At 40.0% G+C, this 24,103-nt stretch overlaps 2 protein-coding genes across 3 annotated transcripts; one reads left to right on the plus strand and one right to left on the minus strand.

Annotated features, from left to right (window-relative positions):
* Positions 1 to 885: 885 nt before the first annotated feature.
* zgc:152951 (Glutaredoxin-1) lies at positions 886 to 12,935 on the plus strand. 2 transcript variants are annotated; one of them, XM_027290833.1, is made up of 11 exons: positions 886 to 1,012; positions 5,333 to 5,577; positions 5,694 to 5,811; positions 6,624 to 6,776; positions 6,936 to 7,130; positions 8,286 to 8,359; positions 8,559 to 8,756; positions 9,002 to 9,139; positions 9,255 to 9,344; positions 9,724 to 9,867; positions 10,072 to 12,935. In XM_027290833.1, the coding sequence occupies exons 2-11, from the start codon at positions 5,341 to 5,343 to the stop codon at positions 10,198 to 10,200; spliced, it is 1,476 nt and encodes a 491-aa protein (XP_027146634.1). In that variant the 5' UTR covers positions 886 to 1,012; positions 5,333 to 5,340; the 3' UTR covers positions 10,201 to 12,935. The 2 variants fall into 2 exon arrangements, with proteins under 2 accessions (XP_027146634.1, XP_010728781.3); XM_010730479.3 differs by lacking the exon at positions 886 to 1,012 and adding an exon at positions 3,775 to 3,983.
* A 284-nt stretch (positions 12,936 to 13,219) lies between these two features.
* Positions 13,220 to 22,800, minus strand: LOC104918668 (uncharacterized). The gene is made up of 12 exons (XM_019268058.2): positions 22,574 to 22,800; positions 21,156 to 21,301; positions 20,842 to 20,923; positions 20,480 to 20,615; positions 19,873 to 20,075; positions 19,553 to 19,689; positions 19,164 to 19,305; positions 18,634 to 18,918; positions 17,387 to 18,541; positions 16,347 to 17,137; positions 14,772 to 15,841; positions 13,220 to 14,677 (listed from the first exon to the last, which is right to left on the minus strand). The coding sequence occupies exons 1-12, from the start codon at positions 22,697 to 22,699 to the stop codon at positions 14,673 to 14,675; spliced, it is 4,278 nt and encodes a 1,425-aa protein (XP_019123603.2). The 5' UTR covers positions 22,700 to 22,800; the 3' UTR covers positions 13,220 to 14,672.
* Positions 22,801 to 24,103: the final 1,303 nt, after the last annotated feature.

Raw genomic sequence — 24,103 nt, forward strand, 5'->3', positions numbered from 1 at the left:
TCTTAAGATGTGATATGTACAAACACCCCCCACTACTCCATTTTATGTAGTTACTTTCCACTGCTTACTCAGGGATATTACGTATACTAATAATAATAATAATAATATAATATAATAATAATAATAATAATAATACATTTTATTTCATAGGCGCCTTTCCGTCACCCAAGGACACCTTACAATAAAGAAAGTAGACAGCAAATAACAGAAACAAACAAAAATAAAATAATTTAAAAAAATAAATGACATACATTTTCCGCTTAAGTTTCCCTATGCAATCGTTGTAATTTTATATGTGATAGTAACTAAATCCACCACAGAAACTAAAGGAACAAGTAGCTATGTTGGTGTTAACCTCAGCAACCAACACTACTATAATATAATATAATAATAATATAATAATAATAATAATAATAATAATATTTATTTCATAGGGCCTTTCTGTCACCCCATAATGCATTACAATAAATAAAAGTAGACAGCAAATAACAGAAACAAGCAAAAAAGAACCATAAAGTAAATCAAATCAAATCAATCAAGAATACAACAAGGTCACCAAAGAAAAACGATTTTTCAAACTAAATTTACGTGTTTTTTTTAGTTCATGTACGTGTTTTGCCTAACGCATTTTTTTTTTTACCGTGTCACCCTAAATTCTTTGTATAGGAGCAAGCACCAAAATAAATAAGACTCAAAAAATGGTTTGTACCCCTGACACATACCAGTCATTGATTAGCGATGGTAACTCGAGCCTTGATTGAAACACCGTTAGAGAGTTGTAGTTACGAGGATCCTGAAGCATCAGAGAGAGCAGCTATCTGAGAGCTAGCCTGCGCAGTGAGGATGCGCAGAGTCAGTGCACGTGGAGAGTTTACCTGCAGACAAGCCGACCCTCAGCTGGCGTTCACCTCACACATCCACCAGTATGTTTTAATCCGCTGGACTGAAGGGAACAGCCGTGCGATTCAAAGATCACACTCCCGAAACAAGCAAGGGAGCCACTCGCTGAAAGGTACGTGCCGGTAATAACCTCAACACACATTAGCATATTAACCAGTCCATAATCTGACTGGCGTTATGTGTTTGTGTACAACAACGCGGATCCAGCGTCAAACTGTGTCACCTGTGTGTGATTTTAAAAAGAGTTGTGGTAATGGTGCAATGTCGTTTAATTGTTGTCGGTTGTGTTGCTGTTGCATGCATAGAAACAAACTCCATAGAAACGTGTGTTAATTAATTAAGCCTTGTTTGTTAAGTAACGGGTGACGCCCTTAATGAGACCAAAGGATTATTTATTTCTTTATAAACAATAAGTGCTATTCTCAATAAAGACCGGATCAGGCGAAGTTTTATTAACAAGCAACTTGCAATGAATGGTAGCAGAGCAGAAGGTAAAACCTTGGACTTTGCTCTGTTTCCAATCTGAACTAATATGCATGTGGTGTAATGCAGCACATGATAAAACCTAATGTTGACTTGACTGCTTCCACACAAAGTTGCATCACAATGAATAAGAGGAACTGTCTCCTGCAATTGCCAGTCCCTAACATTTCACATCAGCCTGACCTGTTTTCAACACAAGAAACAAGCAGAAAAGAGTTCCCTAACCCTCATAATCACCATTTCTTAGAAGTTATAAAGGACTGTGATGTTGTTGGTTTGAATCCCCTCGACTGGCCAGGAGAACATCAGTCCGAAACTATCATGTATCAGCACTTGATTGATTTGGCGCTGAACAAAAGCATTTGGAGACTGTCTTCTTCCTCAAGGAAGAACAAGTAAACAAATAAACCAAACCCCAACCTTTTCACACACTATAACCAGTTTATGGTAAAAATCCTCGTTCAGGTAGTAGCCTACCAGATAGGCAGACATCGTCAAGGAGGAAGTTAAAACAAATTTCAAAAACTCAAAATTTCTAAACAATCAATCTGCCTCTACATGTAGAAAAACTGAAATACATAAAGTATTTCATTTCCATTTTACAGTTTTTTTTACACTATGCTTTATTTACTAAAGCTTTATAATATAAAGAGATCAACATGTCAACATATGAAGCCACCCACTCACCCAGAAAACAGTATAGCTTCAAGTCTTAAGACTTCATTCAGGCCAAAAGGTTTATCCAATATACTTAATGTTTAATTAGGACTTAACATAGTTAGATGTATTGGATACGCATGTACTGTGTGATGCCCCTTGCTCAGTAGCCAAGAGCAAAAACTGCTTGTCTAAGTTATGTCTGCATGCATGTAAAACAGAATGTGGCTGGAAAATCATGGAGCTCTGCCAATTTCTCTGGAACAGCTAAAGCTTAAAACTCTTTGCTCTCTATCTTTCCATTTGTGCTGCAGATGGAGTTTGAAAGCAGTTCTCCGGGCCGGGTAACTGTGTACTCCATCAGGGTTGTCCGCCATGTATGCAGGCTAAGGCCACCCTGGGGCTTTGGGAGTACAGTATGTGACGTGGATATTGGGAGGCATCCAGAGCTAAGACCCAGGGTGAAGGACCTGACAGGACGCAGCACAGTCCCTCAGATCTTCTTCAACAACATTCATGTTGGGGGCAACGATGACCTACAGAAACTGGTAAGAAGGGGAGGAAACACCTAAAGATGCTACTCTCCCATTTGACCAGTGAACTATCAGTATGTATTCCTGAATTGTGTTGTATGCACTCGATCTGTTTTTTACTTTCTCAGGCTCCTGAGGAGCTTCAGAGGTTGGTGAATCTGGTCAAGGAAGAACCTCTTTCAGCAGATGCTCTACCACTACCGAGGAGAACCAACCCGAGGCGCAGCTGGGACACCGATCAAGTGAGGGATTTATTGGTCCAACAAAAAGGTTTTGCTTTTTCCAGATCACTTTGTTGCCTCCACGTGTAGGAAACTATGCCACAGATGGAAATGCGTGCAGAAAACTCATCCTTCATCCCTTAATTCCCTTATTCCTTAACCTGTTCTCAATGCACCGTTCATGGTGTTTAAACTGTTATTGTGCATGTCTGTCATCGGCGTAGATTAATTGGTTAATATCGATGATAACTTTGAAATACATTTTTAGATGGTTTGGTCTGAGTGTCAAACGTCCTTAATGTGGAGTTATAGTTTACAACTAGCGTTGGATATCTGACAAGATGTGAGACACAAATTTGAAGATACTTAACTTTCATTCAATGCAGCTTTATACTTTAACCTCACCTACAGATCAGAGGGAAATGTTGAATATTTGACTAGACTACATGTATTTGATAGCTTTTTAATTTTATTATTAAACATATCAAATGACAAAAAGGGATCTGGTTGAGGTGGTCCTGGAGGAGGACGGGGGCTAACCTGAGCACAATATCCATCATCCGGTGTGAGGAGGTGGAGGACTAATAATAATACATTTTATTTCATAGGCGCTTTCTGTCACCCAAGGACATCTTACAATAAATAAAAGTAGACAGCAAATAACATAAACAAACAAAAAAGAGCCATAAAAGTAAATCAAGTTACACGAATACAACAAGGTCACCAAAGAAAAACAGATTTTACGTCTAAATTTACGTTTTTTTAGTTCATGTACGTGTTTTGCCTAACGCTTTTTTTTTTTTTTTTACCGTGTCACCAATAAATTCTTTGTAATGGAGCAAGCACCAAAATAAATAAGACTCAAAAAAATGGTTTGTACCCCTGACATATACAGTCATTGATTAGCGATGGTAACTCGAGCTATGATATGTAAACACCGTCAGAGAGTGTGTAGTTTACGAGGATCCCTGAAGGCATCAGAGCGAGCAGCTAATCTGAGCTAGCCTGCGCAGTGAGGATGCGCAGCAGTCAGTGCAGCTGGAGAGTTTACCTGCAGACAAGCCGACCCTCAGCTGGCGTTACACCTCACACATCCACCAGTATGTTTTAATCCGCTGGACTGAAGGGAACAGCCGTGCGATTCAAAGATCACACTCCCGAAACAAGCAAGGGAGTCGCTCGCTGAAAGGTAACGTGCCGGTAATAACCTCACACACATTAGCATATTAACCAGTCCATAATCTGACTGGCGTTATGTGTTTGTGTACAATCAACGCGAGATCCAGCAAACTGTGTCACCTGTGTGTGATTTAAAAAGAGTTGTGTAATGGTGCAATAGTCGTTTAATTGTTGTCGGTTGTGTTGATGTTGCATGCATAGAAACAAACTCCATAGAAACGTGTGTTAATTAATTAAGCCTTGTTTGTTAAGTAACGGGTGACGCCCTTAATGAGACCAAAGGATTATTTATTTTCTTATAAAACAATAAGTGCTATTCTACAATAAAGACCGGATCAGGCAGAAGTTATTATTAACAAGCAACTTGCAGATTAACGTGGTAGCAGAGCAGAAGGTAAAACCTTGGACTTTGCTCTGTTTTCCAATCTGAAACTAATATGCATGTGGTGTAATGCAGCACATGATAAAACCTAATGTTGACTTGACTGCTTCCACACAAAGTTGCATCACAATGAATGAGGAACTCTCTCATGCATTGCCAGTCACTAACATTTCACATCAGCCTGACCTGTTTTCAACACAAGAACAAGCAAAAAAGAGTTCCCTAACTCCTCATAATCACCATTTCTTAGAAGTTATAAAGGACTGTGATGTTGTTGGTTTAAATCCCCTCGACTGGCCAGGAGAACATCAGTCCGAAACTATCATGTATCAGCAACTTGATTGATTTGGCGCTGAACAAAAGCATTTGGAGAACTGTCTTCTTCCTCAAGGAAGAACAAGTAAACAAATAAACCAAACCCACAACCTTTTACACACACTATAACCAGCTAATGGTAAAAATCCTCGTTCAGGTAGTAGGCTACCAGATAGGCAGACATCGTCAAAGGAGGAAGTTAAAACAAATTTCAAAAACTCAAAATTTCTAAACAATCAAATCTGCCTCTACATGTAGAAAAACTGAAATACATAAAGTAATTTCATTTCACAGTGTTTTATTTTACACTATGCTTTATTTACTAAAGCTTTATAATATAAAGAGATCAACATGTCAACATATGAAGCCACCCACTCACCCAGAAAACAGTAATAGCTTCAAGTCTTAAGACTTCATTCAAGGCCAAAAGGTTTATCCAATATACTTAATGTTTAATTAGAGACTTAACATAGTTAAGATGTATTGGATACAGCATGTACTGTGTGATGCCCGCTTGCTCAGTAGCCAAGAGCAGAAACTGCTTGTCTAAGTTATGTTTGCATGCATGTAAAACAGAATGTGGCTGGAAAATCATGGAGCTCTGCCAATGTTCTCTGGACAGCTAAAGCTTAAAACTCTTTGCTCTCTTATCTTTCCATTAGTGCTGCAGATGGAGTTTGAAAGCAGTTCTCCGGGCCGGGTAACTGTGTACTCCATCCAGGGTTGTCCGCACTGTATGCAGGCTAAGGCCACCCTGGGGCGTTTGGGAGTAACAGTATGTGACGTGGATATAGGGAGGCATCCACAGCTAAGACCCAAGGTGAAGGACCTGACAGGACGCAGCACGGTCCCTCAGATCTTCTTCAACAACATTCATGTTGGGGGCAATGATGACCTACAGAAACTGGTAAGAAGAGGAGGAAACGCCTAAAGATGCTACTCTCCCATTTGACCAGTGAACTATCAAGTATGTATTCCTGAGATTGTGTTGTATGCACATGCTGATCTGTTTTACTTTCTCAGGCTCCTGAGGAGCTTCAGAGGTTGGTGAATCTGGTCAAGGAAGAACCTCTTTCAGCAGATGCTCTACCACTACCAGAGGAGAACCAACCAGAGGACGCAGCTGGGGACACCGATCAAGGTGAGGGATTTATTGGTCCAACAAAAAGGTTTTGCCTTTTCCAGATCACTTTGTTGCCTCCACGTGTAGGAAACTATGCCACAGATGAGAAATGCAGTGCAGAACACTTCATTCCTTAATTCCCTTAATTCCTTAACCTGTTCTCAATGCACAGTTCATGGTGTGTTTAAACTGTTATTGTGCAGTGTCTGTCTGTCATCGGCGTAGATTAATTGGTTAATATCGAATGATAACTTTGAAATACATTTTTAGATTAGTTTGGTCTGAGTGTCAAACGTCCTTAATGTGATGACTCTAATGAACTATAGTTTACAACTAGTGTTGGCATATATGGGCGCATGATGATATGTCTGAGTAACAGCAGGTGTGTGTGTGTGTGTGTGTGCACGCTGTTCTCCTGACAGTTGATACAGGATACTTGATACTCTGGATGAACCCAGCAGCACCAGGCTGCGTCGCAGCACCTCATTATATGTGATTATTAACTTCCCTATGGTGTAAACATATTCGACCCAAAGGGGACCTTGCACAGCCTTTTGTGGAGAAAAACTTTGATTCAGTGTACACAGCTTTGATGTTAGTTAACAGCAAACTTTCCTTACCCTCTGGACAGTCTTGATTATAACTGTAATGAGACTACACAGGACCTGTTTCAGCAATACTGACTAGCATTCATTGCCATGAGATGCATATAGGACACTATATAGCCACCAATTTAAAATAAATGGACAGCACTGTGTTAGTATTATTTGCAGTATGTGTATTTTTGTGTGTTTGTTTGTATGTGGCTTGACACATTCCTGCCCTCACAGAGTTTATGTGTGAGAGAGATGAGTTGGCAGACCTGGTAGAGGACTTCAAACATGCCAATGTGATTGGCAGTCATAGGAGAGGACTGACATTATGCAAAAAGAGCTTCTCAGGTGATCAGCTGGTTGACTGGCTGCAGAAAGAGAAGGGCATGGGTAAGTAAAGCTGGAGACTTGCAGTAAAAGGCTTTGATTTTGTAGAAGTTATTAGAACAGTCTGGAAAGTCATTGAACTAGCTCAAAGTTCCCTGATTCATTCAAGGTATAGTCAAATCGAGATCTGTCACACCTTGACTGTGGCCATGTGTGTGCCAGCCAGGGCTGAGGCCTGTAATACTGGCCAAGCATTGTTGCAGAAGAAGTACATGGTCAGTGTGCGCGGCGGTGGGCAACAGGATGGCAGGTTTGGAGAAGGGAAAGCCACCATGGACACACTGTACAGGCTGTTGGAGGATGACCCTCATTCAGCCCTCAACGCAGGACAGACAGCATCATGCGCTCTCATCCAGGGTAGGTCAGGATTGGACCAGGCTTTGGGACATCGCATCCCAGGTTCACGCCGAATGGTGTCCTCCAGTGCGCTCTAAGCCCTTTCCTTTGTTTGCTGCTGGCTTGGTTTATGATCTTTTTGGGTTCGCTTGGGTTTATGTATTATGTCACTGAGCTTCGTGGTGGTACAAACTGAAAGCAAGGGTTAATGATATATCTCATAATGGCCTCTCCTCCTTTCCAATTTCAAATTTTACAAGTCCACAACTCAAGGTCCACTTGTTATCTTTTTGCAGAGCTTTCAACTGGAATTCATAGTCCTCAGGCGTTGATGGGATTTGCTCAGACAACTGAGCAGATGAAGGCCAAGAGATACAGGAGAAATCTCCAGAAAGCGAATAAGTTGATCTTGAGGATTCTTTGGTCAAAAATGATGCAGCATGTATGATAATATATTGTATAAGAAATGTTTTGGTCCTGTAATTCTGTTCTAAAGTTTATCACAACCCCTCAACGGATTCTGAAGGAACCAAACAAATATGAAGGAATTGTCCTGAAAATATATATCATTGAAGCCCTCTTTCAAAACCTTTTCTTTGTTCTGCTTTCCTGTGGGTTTGGTGTCCTCTTTTGACAGATTAATACTTCTCAAAAGTTTTCTGTACCGTGATGGTGGTAAGACCTGTTGCCTGGCTCGATGTCGTCGCATTTACATAACTGAATGTTGCACAAATCTCTTGGCTAACCAACTAACACAGGTGGTTAATCTCACTGCTTTTGTAAGCATATTTATGCTTGGCCTTTTTTTCTCTTGCATTAAACTGCAATGCTCCTTTTTCACCTGTTTCCTAATAATAATCTCATTTGTACAACTTCAAGTTTAATATTTATGTCATTGTTTTTATTATAGTTATACTGCCAGTGACAGATTTCCCAGCTCATTGCTAATGTTTTGAAATCCAGCGATTAACTGTGTTGTTTTTTACATTATAACAAAATGTGGAATAGAAAATAATTGTGAAGATTCTGAGGCTAAGTTGCACTTAGTATATCAGTGCTGCCATTCATAGATTGGTTGGGTGTCTTGCCAGAAAATGGTATTAAATGTGTGCCAAACATTAACCACCTCTCTCCGTCTGTCTGTCTTTTCTGTATATGTCTCTCTCCCTCTCACAGCTGCTGAGCTCTCTTTGCTTTTACGGGAGATGATTCTGAAATTGTTCTCTGATCATCTGTCTGCTGATGGCAAGGTAATACCCTTATTGACTGAGGTGGATTCGTCTGTATGTTTGGTTGTTATCAACATAACCCTACTGTACTTGGTATGGCTCAACCAAATACCAAAATACGTCACACACTCTCACAAGTGACTCTGCAGATACTTTACACCTTTTTATATCTGGAGAAAATGAGTGTGCATACTGTTACATATTGTCCTTGCTCCCACAGTCTGTGGACTACAAAGGCATGTCAGCGAACCCTGTGTTTGAGCGTTACGCTGAGCTGGCCATTCAGCTGCAGAGGGTGGAGCTGCTTTCGCTGAGTCGAGAGGAGAAGCTGGCCTTCTTCATTAACATCTACAATGCGTTGGTCATCCATGGGTACCTACGCCTGGGGGCTCCCACCAACATGTGGCAAAGATACAGAGTAGGATCACACAACTGCACTTCACAAAAGCTTCATATCCCTGAACCTGACCACGTTCAACAGTCACTGTAGAGTTTCTTTACAAGTGTTCCTGGAACCACTAAGACAATATTTCACGGAAATCCTGTTGTTAATCTTGTTTGGAAAACACTTCTTCAATCTTCAGTTTTAATTAAATCAACGTTTACTAAAGCAGGAATGAACATCACATTAACAACATTTGTTGTCTCTGTCTCATTTTGTAGTTCTTTAACTATGTGAGCTACCTGATTGGAGGCGAAGTGTTCACATTACAGGACATTGAGAACGGTGTTCTCAGAGGGAACAGAAAAGGCGTCGCACAGCTCCTGAAGCCCTTTTCCAAAACAGACCCACGACTACAAGTATTTAATAAAAATTACGTTAAATCACAACTGAACATTTCTCTGATTCACCAGTGAAGTTTTCTGTGGCATAACTAATGTGATGTGAACTTCATTCCCCCATGTTGTCCACTAGGTGGCCCTTCCAGATGCTGAGCCACTCATTCACTTTGCCTTGAACTGTGGCGCAAAGGGCTGCCCACCAATTAAAACATACACTCCACAGGTAAGCAGATTGGAATAATTCTTATATATGAACTTAATATAAACTTGTGTTATATGTGCCAGTGCTGCAGTCTCTGCTTCATTGTTTCCAGCTGTGTAATGGTCTCTCATACATTAAGCAACTGAATTGAACAATGTAGTGCTATTTTCTCTATAGTTTATAGTTTTTTTTCTAATAAAACAAGCAAACATACAAACAAAAAGAACTATGTTCATTAAGCAATGTAAAGATATGATGGATTATATCATATATCATATATAGCAGTCACAACTTTGCTAGTTTCTTTATAAATAAAGACAATATGTCATTTTTGATGAAGTAATTAGTAGTGGGAATGTTCTGGGGACTGAATGCTCTGAAGTAAATTCTGATTAAACAGGACATTGACAGCCAGCTGCGCACAGCGGCTGAGGCCTTCCTGGAGAACGACGACGGCTGTATGGTGGATTCTGGGAAAAGAGAAGTGCGACTGAGTCAGATATTCAAGTGGTACAAAGCTGACTTTGGAGGCACTGATGAGAAGGTAGCTTTGACTTCTTAACTGCCTTTTGTGTGTATACATAGAGACAATGAATGAACACACTATGCTAATCATGGCTGGGGACTTAAATTTGGTCATTGATTGATGTCTTTTTATGATATGCCTTACCAATCACAAAGCACGGTAATAAAAAGACACAGTGCTATAATAACACAAATATCTCTTCCACCTCATCTTCTCTTACAGCTGCTAAAGTGGGTGGTGGAGCACATGGGCGACTCTCCCAAGAAGACCAGCCTGCAGGGTGTCCTTTCTGCTGGGAAGACCAAAGTCACCTTCCTCCCTTATGACTGGAGCACCAACAGTACCCACTGAGCATGCGCACACAAATATGTACACACACGTCTAGCCAGACGCTCTCACATGTCTTTTTGCGTCTTTTCCACTTTCTACTGAGCTGCATCTACTGAAAAACCAGAAAGTTGGTGATGACAAATGCACCATGCAAATGTTTTTTATGCAAAATAAACTGTAAATCCAAGTGGCCAGAGGGGCGCGTTTGCACTGTACCATAGAATCATACTTCTCTTGCAGGCTTATCCTAGCTTTAAGGTCTTTATTATAAGCTCCTACAACCTGTGTTTGGAAGTCATGTACTGCATATGAGTTGTACATTCAAGTTTTTGGAACTTTATTTTTAGAAATCAAGTCGCACACAGGAACTATTTACTGCAGCAGCGTGATTAATAGGAAGTGTGTTTTGCCCATTGAGCACGTTATTGACTTGTGTTATCAATGACCTACGAAAAATGTCGAAGCCTGGAAATATTTTAGCTTAAATGGACCTTTTTTCACGGCAACCATTTTGACTTGGAATAGTAGGGTGAACACGGGTGTTTCAAATGATACTAACTCGGGTCCCATTCCATCCAGGTCAAACAGAGTTAGGGTGCTGCTGTGGTGCACATGAAAGTCTCTGCTGCAATAAATGGAACAGGACCTTAATTAGTGTCATTGGAAACGCCTGAGCTGACCCTACTACTTTGTGTCGAAACGGCTGCTGTGAAAAAGCTCTGTTGTCACAGAGAAAGCCAACCAAAAGCATACTGTACAGTAAGAATAATAACCATCAAAATGGCTTCTACCAGTCCTGGTTTTAAGACATCATGTCAGCAACTCAGGAGTCATATGTTCTTTTTTTTGTCCAACACAGAACCTGTTTAGCTATTTATATGGAAGATTAGAACAGGGCGGAAGGAGATGATAACTTGGCTGATCCAAACACACTGCCTTTACAAGCCATATCTAAACCCGTTGAACTTACAGACTCATCTGCGCTCACCACACAAAGCTGCTCCCATCATTTCAGCACCATTTTTATCCTGCAGATGTACAACAAGTCCATGTTTTCTACAGGGAGAGAAAGTAAGAGCTCGTTGCAGTTTCAACACTTAACGTAAAATGTGACAGCGCATCATTGTTATGCCCAGTGGATATGAAATACTACAATATGTAAACAGAACTCCGCCTGTGGCTGTAAGACACCAGATGTTAGCCTTTAAAAGATTTTTTTAAAGAATTTCTGAACGTTTCCTTTTCTAAACATCTACAAGCTTGTTCTTCTCCCCAGTGAATTGGCACATGTTGGACTGGAATTATAGTGTGGTGCATCGGTTATTCGGGGGCTGTAACCACTGAAGTCTTTCTTTGTGGATAGCATTGTTTTAATTTCTAACCCCTTGTGATATTTTGTTTTTCCCCCTCCTACATGGCTGTTTACCCCTCTTTTTGATCCAGGTCTTCCATTTCAAATCGAAAAAGTGCTACTGCTGTGTTTTTAGCACAGTTATTTAGTAAAAGATGTAATTTTGTGAATTATTAAAAAAAATATTTATCAAAACTACACCCTTCCGGGATGCACTCTGACACTTTGCATGTTTATCACCAACTCTAAATGCTGTCGAGACATGTTTGTACAAAGGAAAATGTTGGTTCATGTCAATATAATGGACTGTGTTCATCTGGCTATTTATTCCAAGGTATTTGGGGGAACTGAAAAAAAAAGTCTTTAAAATATTTTTCATTACTCACATCAGCTATCATTAATACAGTTAAATGTAGCAGTTTATGGTTGCAGGTTTTCGGTATGTTGAGTTACTGCCTATAGAGGACTACGAAACTGTACATCCTTTTTTTCAACATAGAAAATCAATTTCATTGTCTTTTTTTTCCCATTTTACCTGGCCTTAAAAATGTAACATAATTACTTTATATGATCAAGTGTGTGGCTTAGAACAAAAAGTCTATTTAGGGGGGCTTTCTCTGTTTCCATAAAACGAGGATATTCTTATCTCAGGTCAAAGGAAAATGTGACTGGAAACAAAAGTTATTTGGCACTATCAGTGCACTGTATGCTGCATGTTGTGTATAGTCTTAGTGTCATTCTGCACAGTTCATATTCCTTTGCTAAGACATTGTCATGCATATTACTGTAACTGTCCCGTTTCTTTGTTCTTTAAGCTACAAGCACCAAAGCTTAAATTTTGCGTCAGCATCATTAAATTAGCATGTGTTTAAACTGGAATGCGTTTGCAGCATGAGATACTGAAAAACTTTCCAATCTTGAATGCTGGCCTGACAGTTCAATCATAAGTAATAGTTGGACCTAAACACTTGCCCCCAATTAGCCAATATCGAGACACAAATCAACACCCAAAATTTGGTGAAGCCGGCCCTCATTAAACTGTCAACTAAAATGTGAATCGCCTAGTCTTAATCGACTGTGAATATACGCCTCCAGTGACAAGTGCACTCTTGGCTTCACTACACCTAACACCATTATTCAGTGAATGAGAGCCAAATAAAAGGAGAAGAGTCTTTGTGGGCTAAACTAAACAGAACAAACACGTTTTATTGACTATATTGATGATCTATGTCCGTTTTCAAAATTACCTCACGTGTCAGGACAATGTGATGCAAAAACTTTTTTAAATAAGCAGTTCTAATATAGTCATTCTATTTTCCACTTTCCTGGGGTTAACAATGAAGCAATATGTTTCTGAATAGTGATTATGCAATGCCGAACTACAAAATAAAATATATTATGAGCCTGTCTGCTTTTGGTGTGCCTCTGTTTTGCTGTATTATGTCATTAACACTGAAGGGGAGAAAAAACTGTCTGGGTGTTTATTTATGTGAATAATGTGCAAAAAGAAATATTAGAAAAATAAGTAACTTAACAGAGACTTTCATTTGTTTATTTAAACAAATTGAATCACTTTTTCTTTATGAAAAATAGATGAGGAATCATTGCCTTTACAAATCCAACCTATTAACATTTTTACATATAAATAATCAGGTTTAAGTGCACAGTCTCATAAAAACATTACAATAAAAAGTTATTAAACAGACCCAATCATCTCAAAAAGTATATACATAACAATGTGAAATATTCTACATACTGAAATACATGAGCATAGAGTTAAACATGAGAAACTTTGAAAACTTGAGATTCAAAGCAAACTGATACTGTATTACTGAGTTTAATGTATATATTTACCTACAGTCTAACACTGCGATTTAGTCTTGGCACTAATAAAACTGTGAATAATTCATATACTGTACAGAATAATAGTGTGACAGTATGAACGCAGCTTCACATGTTTAAACATTTTGGTCACGGCTTCGATTAATTATTCCTGTTGTCATACCATGACCAGAAGACGAGTTAGGTTACCAACAAAAACAGCAGTTCAACCAAAGTATGCTGGAAGACTACGGTGATTAAACAGAGGGCAACGTGCATTGAGCTTATCTTTTCACCAATTCACATGATTTTTCACAATATATCATACAGTTGCAAACAGTGCTTATGATATACTGCATGTCAGATCCAAACTCTTAGGACAAACTAGGATAAGATTTTATGATGCAACATTTCTGGCATTATTTTGAACACCGCGAGAGACTTGGCACTTTGATGGAAATTTTTTTTCAAAAACTATTTTTGTCTACAGATGAAATCAGTTGGACTTTTCTCTGTAGTGTTTAAAAAAGTAGACACTTAAAATCGATCCAGTTGATGTAAAAAGACCTAATTAAATGTGTTTTAACCAAAAATAGATAGAATGCATCACCATGTGCTTCTAGACAAGTCATTCATTTTTGTAAGTAAATGGCTAATATAGATGCAGTCTGCCAAAAAGAGGTTTTCTCCATTGCTTTGTATTCTGCCCTTTTTAAAACTTCTAATGTTTAAGTGTAGTTTCTTCAATAAAGAAAAATGCAGATGCATGGATGAGCAATATTTTCCTGAAAGTTACACACCATGTGTTTACCACAATATGGTCAGTCCAACAAAGGGTTGACTTTACAAACACAGGAGTACTGTGAGTACAAGCCATTTTAAGGCTGTAAGTAACTTACGTGAATGATTATTGTTTTTTTCCTTTCTTTTATTCAAGGCAAGGTGTCTTAGCCCATATTTGGTTTCTCAGTTCCCAGATGTTTTTTCAGCATTACTTTTAGATTTGCTCAAGATTATGATAGATTAGAAGAATACATGGATTTATCACAGATTTGTGACAAATGATGGAGTTTTCAGGAAGAAAAAAAAAAACTTGTTTAAAACTAGTTTTAGCTTTCAAAATTATTGCTTCAAAAAGGGCTCTATTAATTAAATAAAAAATGAAAACAAATTCAATTACTCATTTCGATGAACTGATAAAATCCAAGAACTAATCTGAGTATGAAGAAAGGGTTCCAGTGTTCCTTTATCTTGAGTATTCTCTTGAGCCGGGTGGCAGAGCACCATGGTCACTCCAATTACAGTTTGTCTTCACTCACAACTAACCTGAAATAAAAGAAAAATCGATTATTGATTGGTTCAGTTGGTTTGGAAAGACTCATACATTAATGGCTTGATGCAGTGACTCAAGCATACTTACTTTCATCGTCAGAATCAAAGCCAAAGAGTGCAGAGCAGGTGTTAAGAGCTTGGTGTTTCTGTAATTCTTCTAAGCAGCTGAAGGAGGAAAGACATTTATCACAGCGGGACCTGATCTTCTGCGCAGGGGACACAGTGTTCTTCTGCTGCTCCTTTTCTGGCACAGGCTCCTTTTTCTTGTTGTTCCAGTAAACATTTTTCCTTGGAGTGACCTCATTGGTGGACCTCCTCTTCCGCATCGAGAGCAGAGATTCGTCTAGGTAGGTGGAGGGTGGCGGCCGGATGAAGGGGGCTTTGACAAAAGGCGCATAGGAAGGATCTTCAGGTTTGAAGGTTTTGTGCTCTGTGATGTGTGGCTCTCCCAGTTTCTGCTGGACTCCCTCAGATAAAGTGGACAAATCCTCAAGGTCTCGGACATTCAAGGGGTCCCACTCGGAGGGCATCTTTTTTCGACCTTTCTTAATTGGAGTTGCTGCGGTAGCACCAGTATGAGAAGTGGAAAAGAGCTGTCCCTCTGACACTGTGTCATCCTTAAATCCATTGATGGCGGTTTTGCTGTCATCCATGGATTCATGCTTGATGGTTTCCACTGAACAATTATCAGATTTGGACAGGTCTTGACTGCTGTCTGAGACGCTTGGTTGCCAAGGCTCAGCTTCCTTTTTGTTGTTGAAATTGTCATTAGAGGCCTCAGTTTGATCAATGGTGGGACTCTCCCTCTGTCCCTTTTTACTCTGCAGCCATATCTCCTCAACTTTCACTCTCTGCTTCCACGGAGCTTCAGCATTTTGCTTCTTCTGTCTGTTGGGTCCCAACTCGAGTTCGTCTCTTTGAGGGACCGGGTTGTAGTGTCTCCATTCATGGTCATAGAGACCTTGAAGGCTACAGAATAGCTTCTCACAGTCTGTGAATGGACATTGAGGTCTGAAGGGCTGGTGTGTACTGATATGATCCTTTAATTCCTGCTGTGTCAAGAAGCGCTGCTTACACTCCAGATGGTAGCAGAAGTGCTGGAGAGCAGTATTGTGGAGCTTCATGTGGTCTTTGTAATGCTGGAGAAACTGTATCTGCCTGTTGGAGAAAACCACAATAAGCAAAATGGGAAGTTGGTGAACACAATTCTTACTTCTTCACATTTGGCATTTGACATTTTTGTGTATAAACTACTAATGCAAACTACACCTGTAGTTGGCAGGTTAGGTTGGCAAGAAATTGTTTCATTGTGATCCTTTATTTGCTCTTTATTTTTTTTGCCTTTGGCAGTTTGCAAGCATCAGAAAACGTTGCTTTAATGTCTACTGCCCCATGTGCATTTACTCATAAGGAAAGGTATGTGTTTCTGACTGATAACTTCAATCAGTGTCCACAATTTGTGATTTAGGCACTTGATGTAGAGTTGGGAATCAGCATCAATATGGTCAGCTATACCAGACATTAATGCAAAGAATGTTTTGATGTATAAGACAACTAATTTCCTGCTTTTTAGTTGAACCTGTGCATGGTCAGATAAACGTGTGAAGATTGTCACGTTACATTTTACACAAGGATGTTTGTGATGCTCGATAGATTGTCTTACCTGAGGCACAGAGTACACTTGTGTTTGGCCCAAACAAAAGTCTTCTCCAGCACCTTCTCTTCGTTAATATGGCATTTGATAGCATGCTTTGTTAGTGTGGTGCTGATCCTGAGGAATACTCTATCGCAGGACTCCGAAGGGCACAAATGATACGTGATGTTCACACCATAACCATTTTCTCCTGGTGGCCTCTCCTTCTCCTCTCCTTTTCCCTCAGTCTCCATCACAGAAGGATCTTTTACGATCACCAGACCATCTTTAATGACTACCTGCTCATCCTTAAAGTCTACTTGCTTGAATATATTAGCGTTAGGGTTCTTGCACTTTTTGTGAAGCACTGATGTCTTTTTGATGAGGGTGCGGAGGTTCCTGATGATTCGATCTTCCCTCTTGAGGATCGACACTTTAGGTTTGCTTCTGGATTTCTGTTCAGGAGTTTCCTCATCATTTATGGAAGTCCGATTTTCATTCTGAGACTGACTCCGATTTCCCACATTATCTACTACTCCATTAGCAGCTGGCATATCAATAGTGCACGGCACCTTATGAGGAGGTTTCTGCTTGCACATTTCATCAATGTGATCCAGAATGTGCTTTTTGGCAAACAGAAGCAGTTTAAAGCGTTTTCCACAGAGTATACATCTTAGTTTCCTGCTCTTAAGGTGTGAGAGCGCATGCCTCATAACATTCAAGCCTTTGTAGTCTTTGCGGCAGAAGTTGCAGTGGTACATCAGGTGAGCATATTGTTGAGTACGGAGTACTCTGTCCCTCCACGTTCTCTTGGCCATTACCTGAAGAAAAGACAAGAAATCACTGCAATTAGTGCTACGGGTTCAACAGAAAAAAGTAAGCAGAATATCAAATTAATTTACAAACAACAGGCATTTTAACCCTCATATCTTCCTATTCTCCTCATTGATATGTGGTGTCACTGCAGGCCAGTATTAAATGAGTAATGCATCATCTAGCAAGTCAAACACAAGAAATTTGAAATATTTGTGCCCAGAAATACCTAGAGAGGGTAACTACAGTCAACTGACCTCTGTGTTTGACACTTCGGTTTCCACTGTTGGTTGGGGCTCTTGTTTTGTGTCGCCATTAAGCCCATCTGATGCAGAGGATTCAAGAGGTTCCGGTTTCTCACTGTCAGGCTTTTTGGATTTAAGCGAGTAGCTATGTAACATTTCTATAGGACAGTCCAACAACTCCAAGGGCGGACCATCGAGCTCAGGGTCAGTTTCAGCAACAAGAACAGGAGCTTGAGGCTCACTAGGAGAACCTTCACAAAGCTCGGGACCAAATTCCTCTTGGGTTTGTTCACTGCTGCCACAGAACAAGTCAATGTGTTTCTCAAATCCATTTTCCTTCTTAAGGTCATTCATCTGCTCAAGTTGGTTCTCCTTCTGTTTGCTTAGTTCAAGTTCATTCTCCAGGAAAGGCATATCCAGTTCTCTGTCGTCTGTGTCAGTTATCTCCTCAAAGCCAGACTCCTCCTCTGGAAGAGATATTTCATTATCGGGGTAGGAGAGTTCCACTTTCGGTAAAGGCTTTCGTCCCCGTTTTTTCCCTTTAACTTTGACTTTCTCTTTAATTGTCTGCACTTGCTCCACCCTTGGGAGACCCTGCAACCATCTTTTCTTTCGACCTTTCCTTTTCAAAATTTGGCTTTTCACACATCGAGACAAGTATTCTCTCTTGCGGTTTAGAGGGAGTTTTACAGCAGCAGCATGTTCCATGTTAGTGTGATTGCGTCTTAGTGAATACACAGGCTTATTGCCTGCAGAGGTGGATTTGAGATTGTATTTGATCTCCGGATCATCACCAAATTCCACGTCGTCGTTAGACTTGGATTGTTTTCTCCTTCGCAATCCTCTCCTCCATGTTCTTGTCTTCAGAAGAGCATTACTGGATGGGGCAACAGGCTTATCTGTCTCTCCATCCATGGTCTGCTCTTCTGGAAGGTCTTTGTTCACAACGGCTCCAGTGCACTGGCAGGAATTGAAACCTTGAGTGCATGAGTCATTTACACAGTTATTTATTAACTGCTCTTCACTGTATTCCTTCTCCTCTTCCTCCTTCATCTCATTGAGAACCGCATCTTTCATCACTTTGTCACTCATCAACTCCAAGCAATGGGTCCTGAGGGTCAGGAGGTTCCAAAACTCTGGGTCAAAACACAGGCGCTCTTTGAGCATCTGCAAAACAAAGACGTACAAAAATGTTAGGCACAAATAATAGTGCCAATAAATAATTTGTAAATATATTTCCCCTCTTCGACCCGTCCAACCTGCAGAATGTGGAAGCGAACACTGGTCCGGACTGGGCTGTTGTGGGGATGTGGCTCTTGATCGGGATGCATGTAAAGCAAGCAGACAGTTCGGTAAGCCTCCAGGCTGCGTTCCTGACAGAAGACCAGCAGGGCACATGCACGACAGATCTCCAAGTCATGGGGCAGCAGGAAGGCGATGGTCTTGCAGACCAGGGACCGAGTCACACTGTCAGCCTGCATGTCACACAGCTGCAAGGACCTGGCACAGAGCTCCAAACAGACATGGACTCCTTCACCTCCCAGCTGCCCAAAAACAAACACAGTAGTGATTATTTCAAGGTTAAATAGTAGATAAGAGAATCAGATGACTAGGGCAAAGATAAAATAATGTTAGTAGTTTAGTTTGATGGCACAACTTTTCACATCAAAGTGTTGTCTGTTTGTTCATCCAGATGCAAGCTTCAAACAACAGAATATTTAGTTAATTTTCATTTGTCCTGAGAAACACAACATGGAAAAAAAAGATGATGCTTTGGTGTCAGTCGCACCTCTGTAGTGACCAGTTTGATAAAGGGGAAGATGGCTCTGACGTTAGTAGCAGAGGAAGCCAACTGCAAGCACTCAGCCAAGAAGCCTTCTCTGGAAGGATGGGCCCTGAGATGCAACCTGCTCCAGATGAACACCAGGTCCCTGAAGGAGGCAGCAGATGACGGGTCAATGTTAAATAAGCACAAACTATGTATGTCACTTAACAGAGAGAATACTAAACAGAAAAAAACCCAACTGTGTGTTCTGCTTGCAACTTCCTTTACTACAAGATTCATTGCACACACATTGAGCAAACATTGGATAACTTACAGAACCTGAAACTGACATCATTTCTAAACACTGAGGAGGATAGTCTAGTGAAGTGTTGGTGGCACAGGGGCATTCTTACCAGATGTAGTACATGTCTCCATTGTGTAGTTGCTGTGTGAGAAAAGATTTACACAGTGACAGCAGAAGTTCATCTTTTTCAACACTCTCTGTGTTGCAGATTATCTCTACTGCATCACGGCCATCTATCTCTGCCATCTGAGGAGGAAGACATGTAGAAGTCAAAACTAAATAAAATGCATCACAATCTACACGAGATACAAGGTGATGATACAAGAAGCATCTGATTCTCGTATCATCCCTTCCACCGACCCCATCTCTGCCATCTGAAGGGACAAACAGTCCCACAAGGACTCACGCCACCTGGCCACTGTTTCTTACCTCCTTGTGGAGGTGTTCATGTAGTGATGCTTTATAAAGGCAGGTCAGGTAGGCTTGATGGAAGTACAGATGCTTTCCAGCCTCACGATTCTCCAGGCAGCTTTTTGCCAGGGCTTTCGCCTCTTGAATTCGTTCACAGGCCTGCAGATAGCGAACCCGCAGCTCAAAGAATACTGGCAACTCCGAGCTTAAGTAGTCCTCAACTGTGGGGGAGGAAATTACATGCGTTAATGTATGAGATACAGGGGTATTTACAAATATGTGTGGACTAGGATAATATCAAATTAGATGTGTATAAGATGGCAAGTTTTCGATCAACGTTTTTTGGGCACAACATAGTGTCATGGTGGAGAGCCTGTAATGGAAAAACACCTTCCTCATCCTGAAACTAATTAAAAGTACAGCAAACCTGAGTCTTCAGTATATTCCACCACCCGACACTCATGTTTTATCATTTCAGATCTGTAGCTCAGAGAGCTGAGCTCCGTCTGACACACTGATAGTGATCAGTATATGACTGACAGGAAGGAACGAACACAAGCTGTCACGTTCCCTCAAGGCAGCGTTCTCTGTGTACATCAGCTGTTAAATATGGTCATGAGCATACCTTCCTTTGGAGGCAAGTCTGCCTCCTTTAGGATTCCCTGCAGGACTGGATTCTCCCATGGGCCTCCTGCTTTGATGATCTGCTTCACATGCTGAAGGTAGACGTTCCTGTGCCGCAGGAGCTGAGAGTGGCATGCCTGGGAAAAGCATGGCAATATGAGATATGTAATATACGTTGGTTCATAATTGCTTATGAAATAGATGGACGTAGTAAAACATGGGAGACTGGCTGTCTTGTAGTGATTTCACTCTTACTCAACACTTAGATAAGTAACTGTAGATAAAGCATGTGGGTCTGATGAAACTGTGTTGTGTGAACATGAAAACTAAGGATTGAAAGAAAAGGGGGTCAGTTTTTGTCACCTGAAAGGAATCGAGGATGTCTTTTAAAGGCTTTTCCACAAATTCTTCTTTGCTAAAGAACAGCATCAGTTCAAAGAAGCTCCTGTAAGACAACGAGAGGGACATAACGCAGTAAATGAGACAACAGCTTCATCAGAAAATTCAGCTCATCAAACCCCTCGCAGTTCGTTTCCATACATGTGTTACTGTCAGAAAAAAGGCTGAAAGACAACATCAGTATGTAGTAAGTATTCCTGTGGGACAATGTACCTAAAAAGGTTAGTGTGTAAAAATACAGTGCGTCTATTAAATTTCCACATTAAAAAATGACTTACAAGGCCAGACTGCTGAGAACATAGTGGACGTGCTGACAGTCGTCGGGGAAGGCAGCAGTGGCTTTGGTGAAACTGCTCAGTGCAGTCCACAGCACCTTTAACTGAGGAAGAGGAACTTGCCATTGTCCCGTGTACTCCTCAACCAACTGTGCAGGAAGAACACAGAAACGTATTACACCACGGAAACATTAACAATATCGCAACAGCATTTAATCTTACAGTCTTATCACCAAACACTTATATAGGTTCTAGTTAGTTATTCAACATTTAATGTCACCTGAAATGTATTCCAGTCCTTTACTGCTTCATTTGCTAAACACATCACAGCTTTGAACACTTGCTGCAATTTAAACTCACACGCACTCAATAATTAACCGCATTAATCTCCTTCAGTCGTAGTTAAGTGTTGTACTTTATGACACATACAACCGGTAGCTGTGGTATCGGTTTTGGATCGACCTCGATGAGTGACCTCAACAATAAAACATGTTAATCACAGTTAATCATTGAGGGGATGCCTCGGAAAAAGTGGATTGTGGATGCTGTAGTAATTCAGTAATTACTACATCTTATAAACAACATGTCATAACATAATATGCCACTTTTATCCTCCGTACTTGTCTGTTTTGAAGGTTGATTGTTTTTCGTGTTTATTGTGTAGGTTATAGATATCTCTGTCTGTTTATTATGTTTTTTTCTTATTTTTTTCATCTTATAAACAAGTATCATGGTCACTTTCTTTGCAATATTTCTCACACTATGGTCTCTTTACAGTACAATACTCTTTTTATATATCATGCCACTTTTATCCTCAGTACTTGGTTGATTGTTTTTCGTGTTTATTGTGTAGGTTATAGATATTTCTGTCTGTTTATCATGGGGTTTTCTACTTTTTTCTCATTCTTTAGTGTATGCTACACTTTCCTCTGCTGCTGTAACGAGTAAACGGGATGAATAAAGTATATTTAATCTAACACATACACTGTTTTCACCATTGTAGTGTTTCAGCTGACGTTACAATAGACTGCCAGACATGAACTGGTGATTATAAATAAATACAGCAAACCTAAGAAGCAGTTTAGAGACAGACTGCAGCAGAGGAGTTTGATAGTTTAACCAGAGACATGTTTAAAGCTCACACCGTTAGCTTAGCTTCATCGCCACACTGGCTCTAACGGTAAATCACTATCAAACAAATATCTCAAATAAAATAAATAAAAAGCAGCTACTACATGAAGTGACCTAATCAGGAGTGAAGTACGCATCCAGCTGCAGGCTGTGTGAGACATTTATCTGAGCTGCAGCTCGTAAACAGAGGCTAATCTGAGGAGGAGGAGGGAGGGGGGCTAGCGTTAGCTGGCGGTGCTAGCAGCCATAGCAACAAACAGCAGCGCGGCTCAGACACGAGCCCGACATACCTCACAAAACTCAGAGCAGTAGCTCTTGCTCCTCAGAGACGATCCATCGCTGCAGTGTCTGTTACACAGAGAGTCCAGAGCCACTTCGAGCCCGTCTGTCTCCAAATCACTTTCGCTGTCCGCCATACTGTCTGCTGTATCCAGCGCATAGTCACTGTTGCCAGGTTTGCGAGGCGGCCATCCTCCTATCAGGCCACGATGAACACGCCACCAAACTGGCAACCTCGCAATTACAAAACGTACTAATAAAGTTTAAAAAAAAAAAGAAAAAAAAAGATTAACAATGTACAAGCATGGACGTACTATAAGAGCAGTCATGTATACAACAAGCAACTGTAGCGTTTTTTAAATGCACTTGATTTAAAATATAGAAGTATATTTATATCTATTTCTATATCTCTATCTTAGATTAGATTAGAATTAGATTTAGAGATTAGTTATATTCATCACCATCCGATGATGTAGAAGTGTACATTGCTCCAGGCGAGGAACAGAGAGGAAAGTGTAGCATACACTACAGAATTAGAAAAAAAGTAGAAAAGGCAAAAAATAAATAAATAAACAGACAGAAATATCATAACCTACACACAAACACGAAAAAAAATCAACCTTCAAAACAGCAAGTACGAGGATAAAAGTGGCATGATATATAAAAAGAGTATTGTAATGTAAAGTGACCATAGTGTAGAATATTGCAAAGAAAGTGACCATGATACGAATAATAATATTACTGCAAGAGTAGTGACCAAAATATAAATAATATTACAAAAATTACAAACAATGTATATTTATATCTATATCTCTATATATTTATATTTTAATTATGTATATAGTTATGTTTTATGTTTATGCCTGCACCTGCCTTTCATATCCCTTGTCTTTTAAATTGTACTTATTGAGAGCAAAGTGAACCAGAGTTAAATTCCTCGTGTGTGCACACACACAATAAAGTGATTCTGATTCTGATATTTTAAAGATGAGTTTGATAAAAAAAATCAATAAATTATTTGTAACCTGTTGGCTCCACTATAGGAGTTCAAAGTGTTACATATTACCACTGACTTGAGGCAGAAATATATAATCTTGAGAATATCTTGACTATCTGTTGTCAAAAAAAAGTTAAGAAAAAGAAATGCCACAATGCATTTTTATGGATTCCCTGCCTTGCAGAGTCTATGATCTCGATGTTCATGAAAAACTTGAGATAATTCCATCACAGTGAACCTGTTTTAACTCACATTTAAAAAATATTATTTCTAATTATGACACTTATAGCACTACAAACAATTCAATTCAAATCAATTAAATTCAATTAAAATTGATGAGACTACACCAATCGTTCAACCAACTTTGGTTCATTTTTATTTTTTGGATGGCAGTTCAAATTGTAGAACAAATGGACAATTATGTAGTTATCCATCAAACTGTCTTCCTGTGAAATTTCATATTGGCTGGTTCAACGTCGCTGTTACTGGGACACAATGGAAATGAGCCATCATTTATTCACCTGTGCATGTTGTCAAATGGAAG

The sequence above is a fragment of the Larimichthys crocea genome, chromosome XVIII (assembly GCF_000972845.2).
Source record: "Larimichthys crocea isolate SSNF chromosome XVIII, L_crocea_2.0, whole genome shotgun sequence".
Classification (NCBI taxonomy): domain Eukaryota; kingdom Metazoa; phylum Chordata; class Actinopteri; family Sciaenidae; genus Larimichthys; species Larimichthys crocea.

Excerpts from the sequence above, each read along its gene's own strand:
- zgc:152951 (XM_027290833.1), top strand. The coding sequence starts at position 5,341 with ATGGAGTTTGAAAGCAGTTCTCCGGGCCGGGTAACTGTGTACTCCATC. Across the intron at positions 5,578-5,693 it reads ATGATGACCTACAGAAACTG|GCTCCTGAGGAGCTTCAGAG; the intron begins GTAAGAAGAGGA and ends TTACTTTCTCAG. Across the intron at positions 9,868-10,071 it reads TTGGAGGCACTGATGAGAAG|CTGCTAAAGTGGGTGGTGGA; the intron begins GTAGCTTTGACT and ends CTTCTCTTACAG.
- LOC104918668 (XM_019268058.2), bottom strand. The coding sequence starts at position 22,699 with ATGGCGGACAGCGAAAGTGATTTGGAGACAGACGGGCTCGAAGTGGCT. Across the intron at positions 20,616-20,841 it reads ACATCCTCGATTCCTTTCAG|GCATGCCACTCTCAGCTCCT; the intron begins GTGACAAAAACT and ends TGCTTTTCCCAG. Across the intron at positions 18,919-19,163 it reads TCAAACTGGTCACTACAGAG|CTGGGAGGTGAAGGAGTCCA; the intron begins GTGCGACTGACA and ends GTTTTTGGGCAG.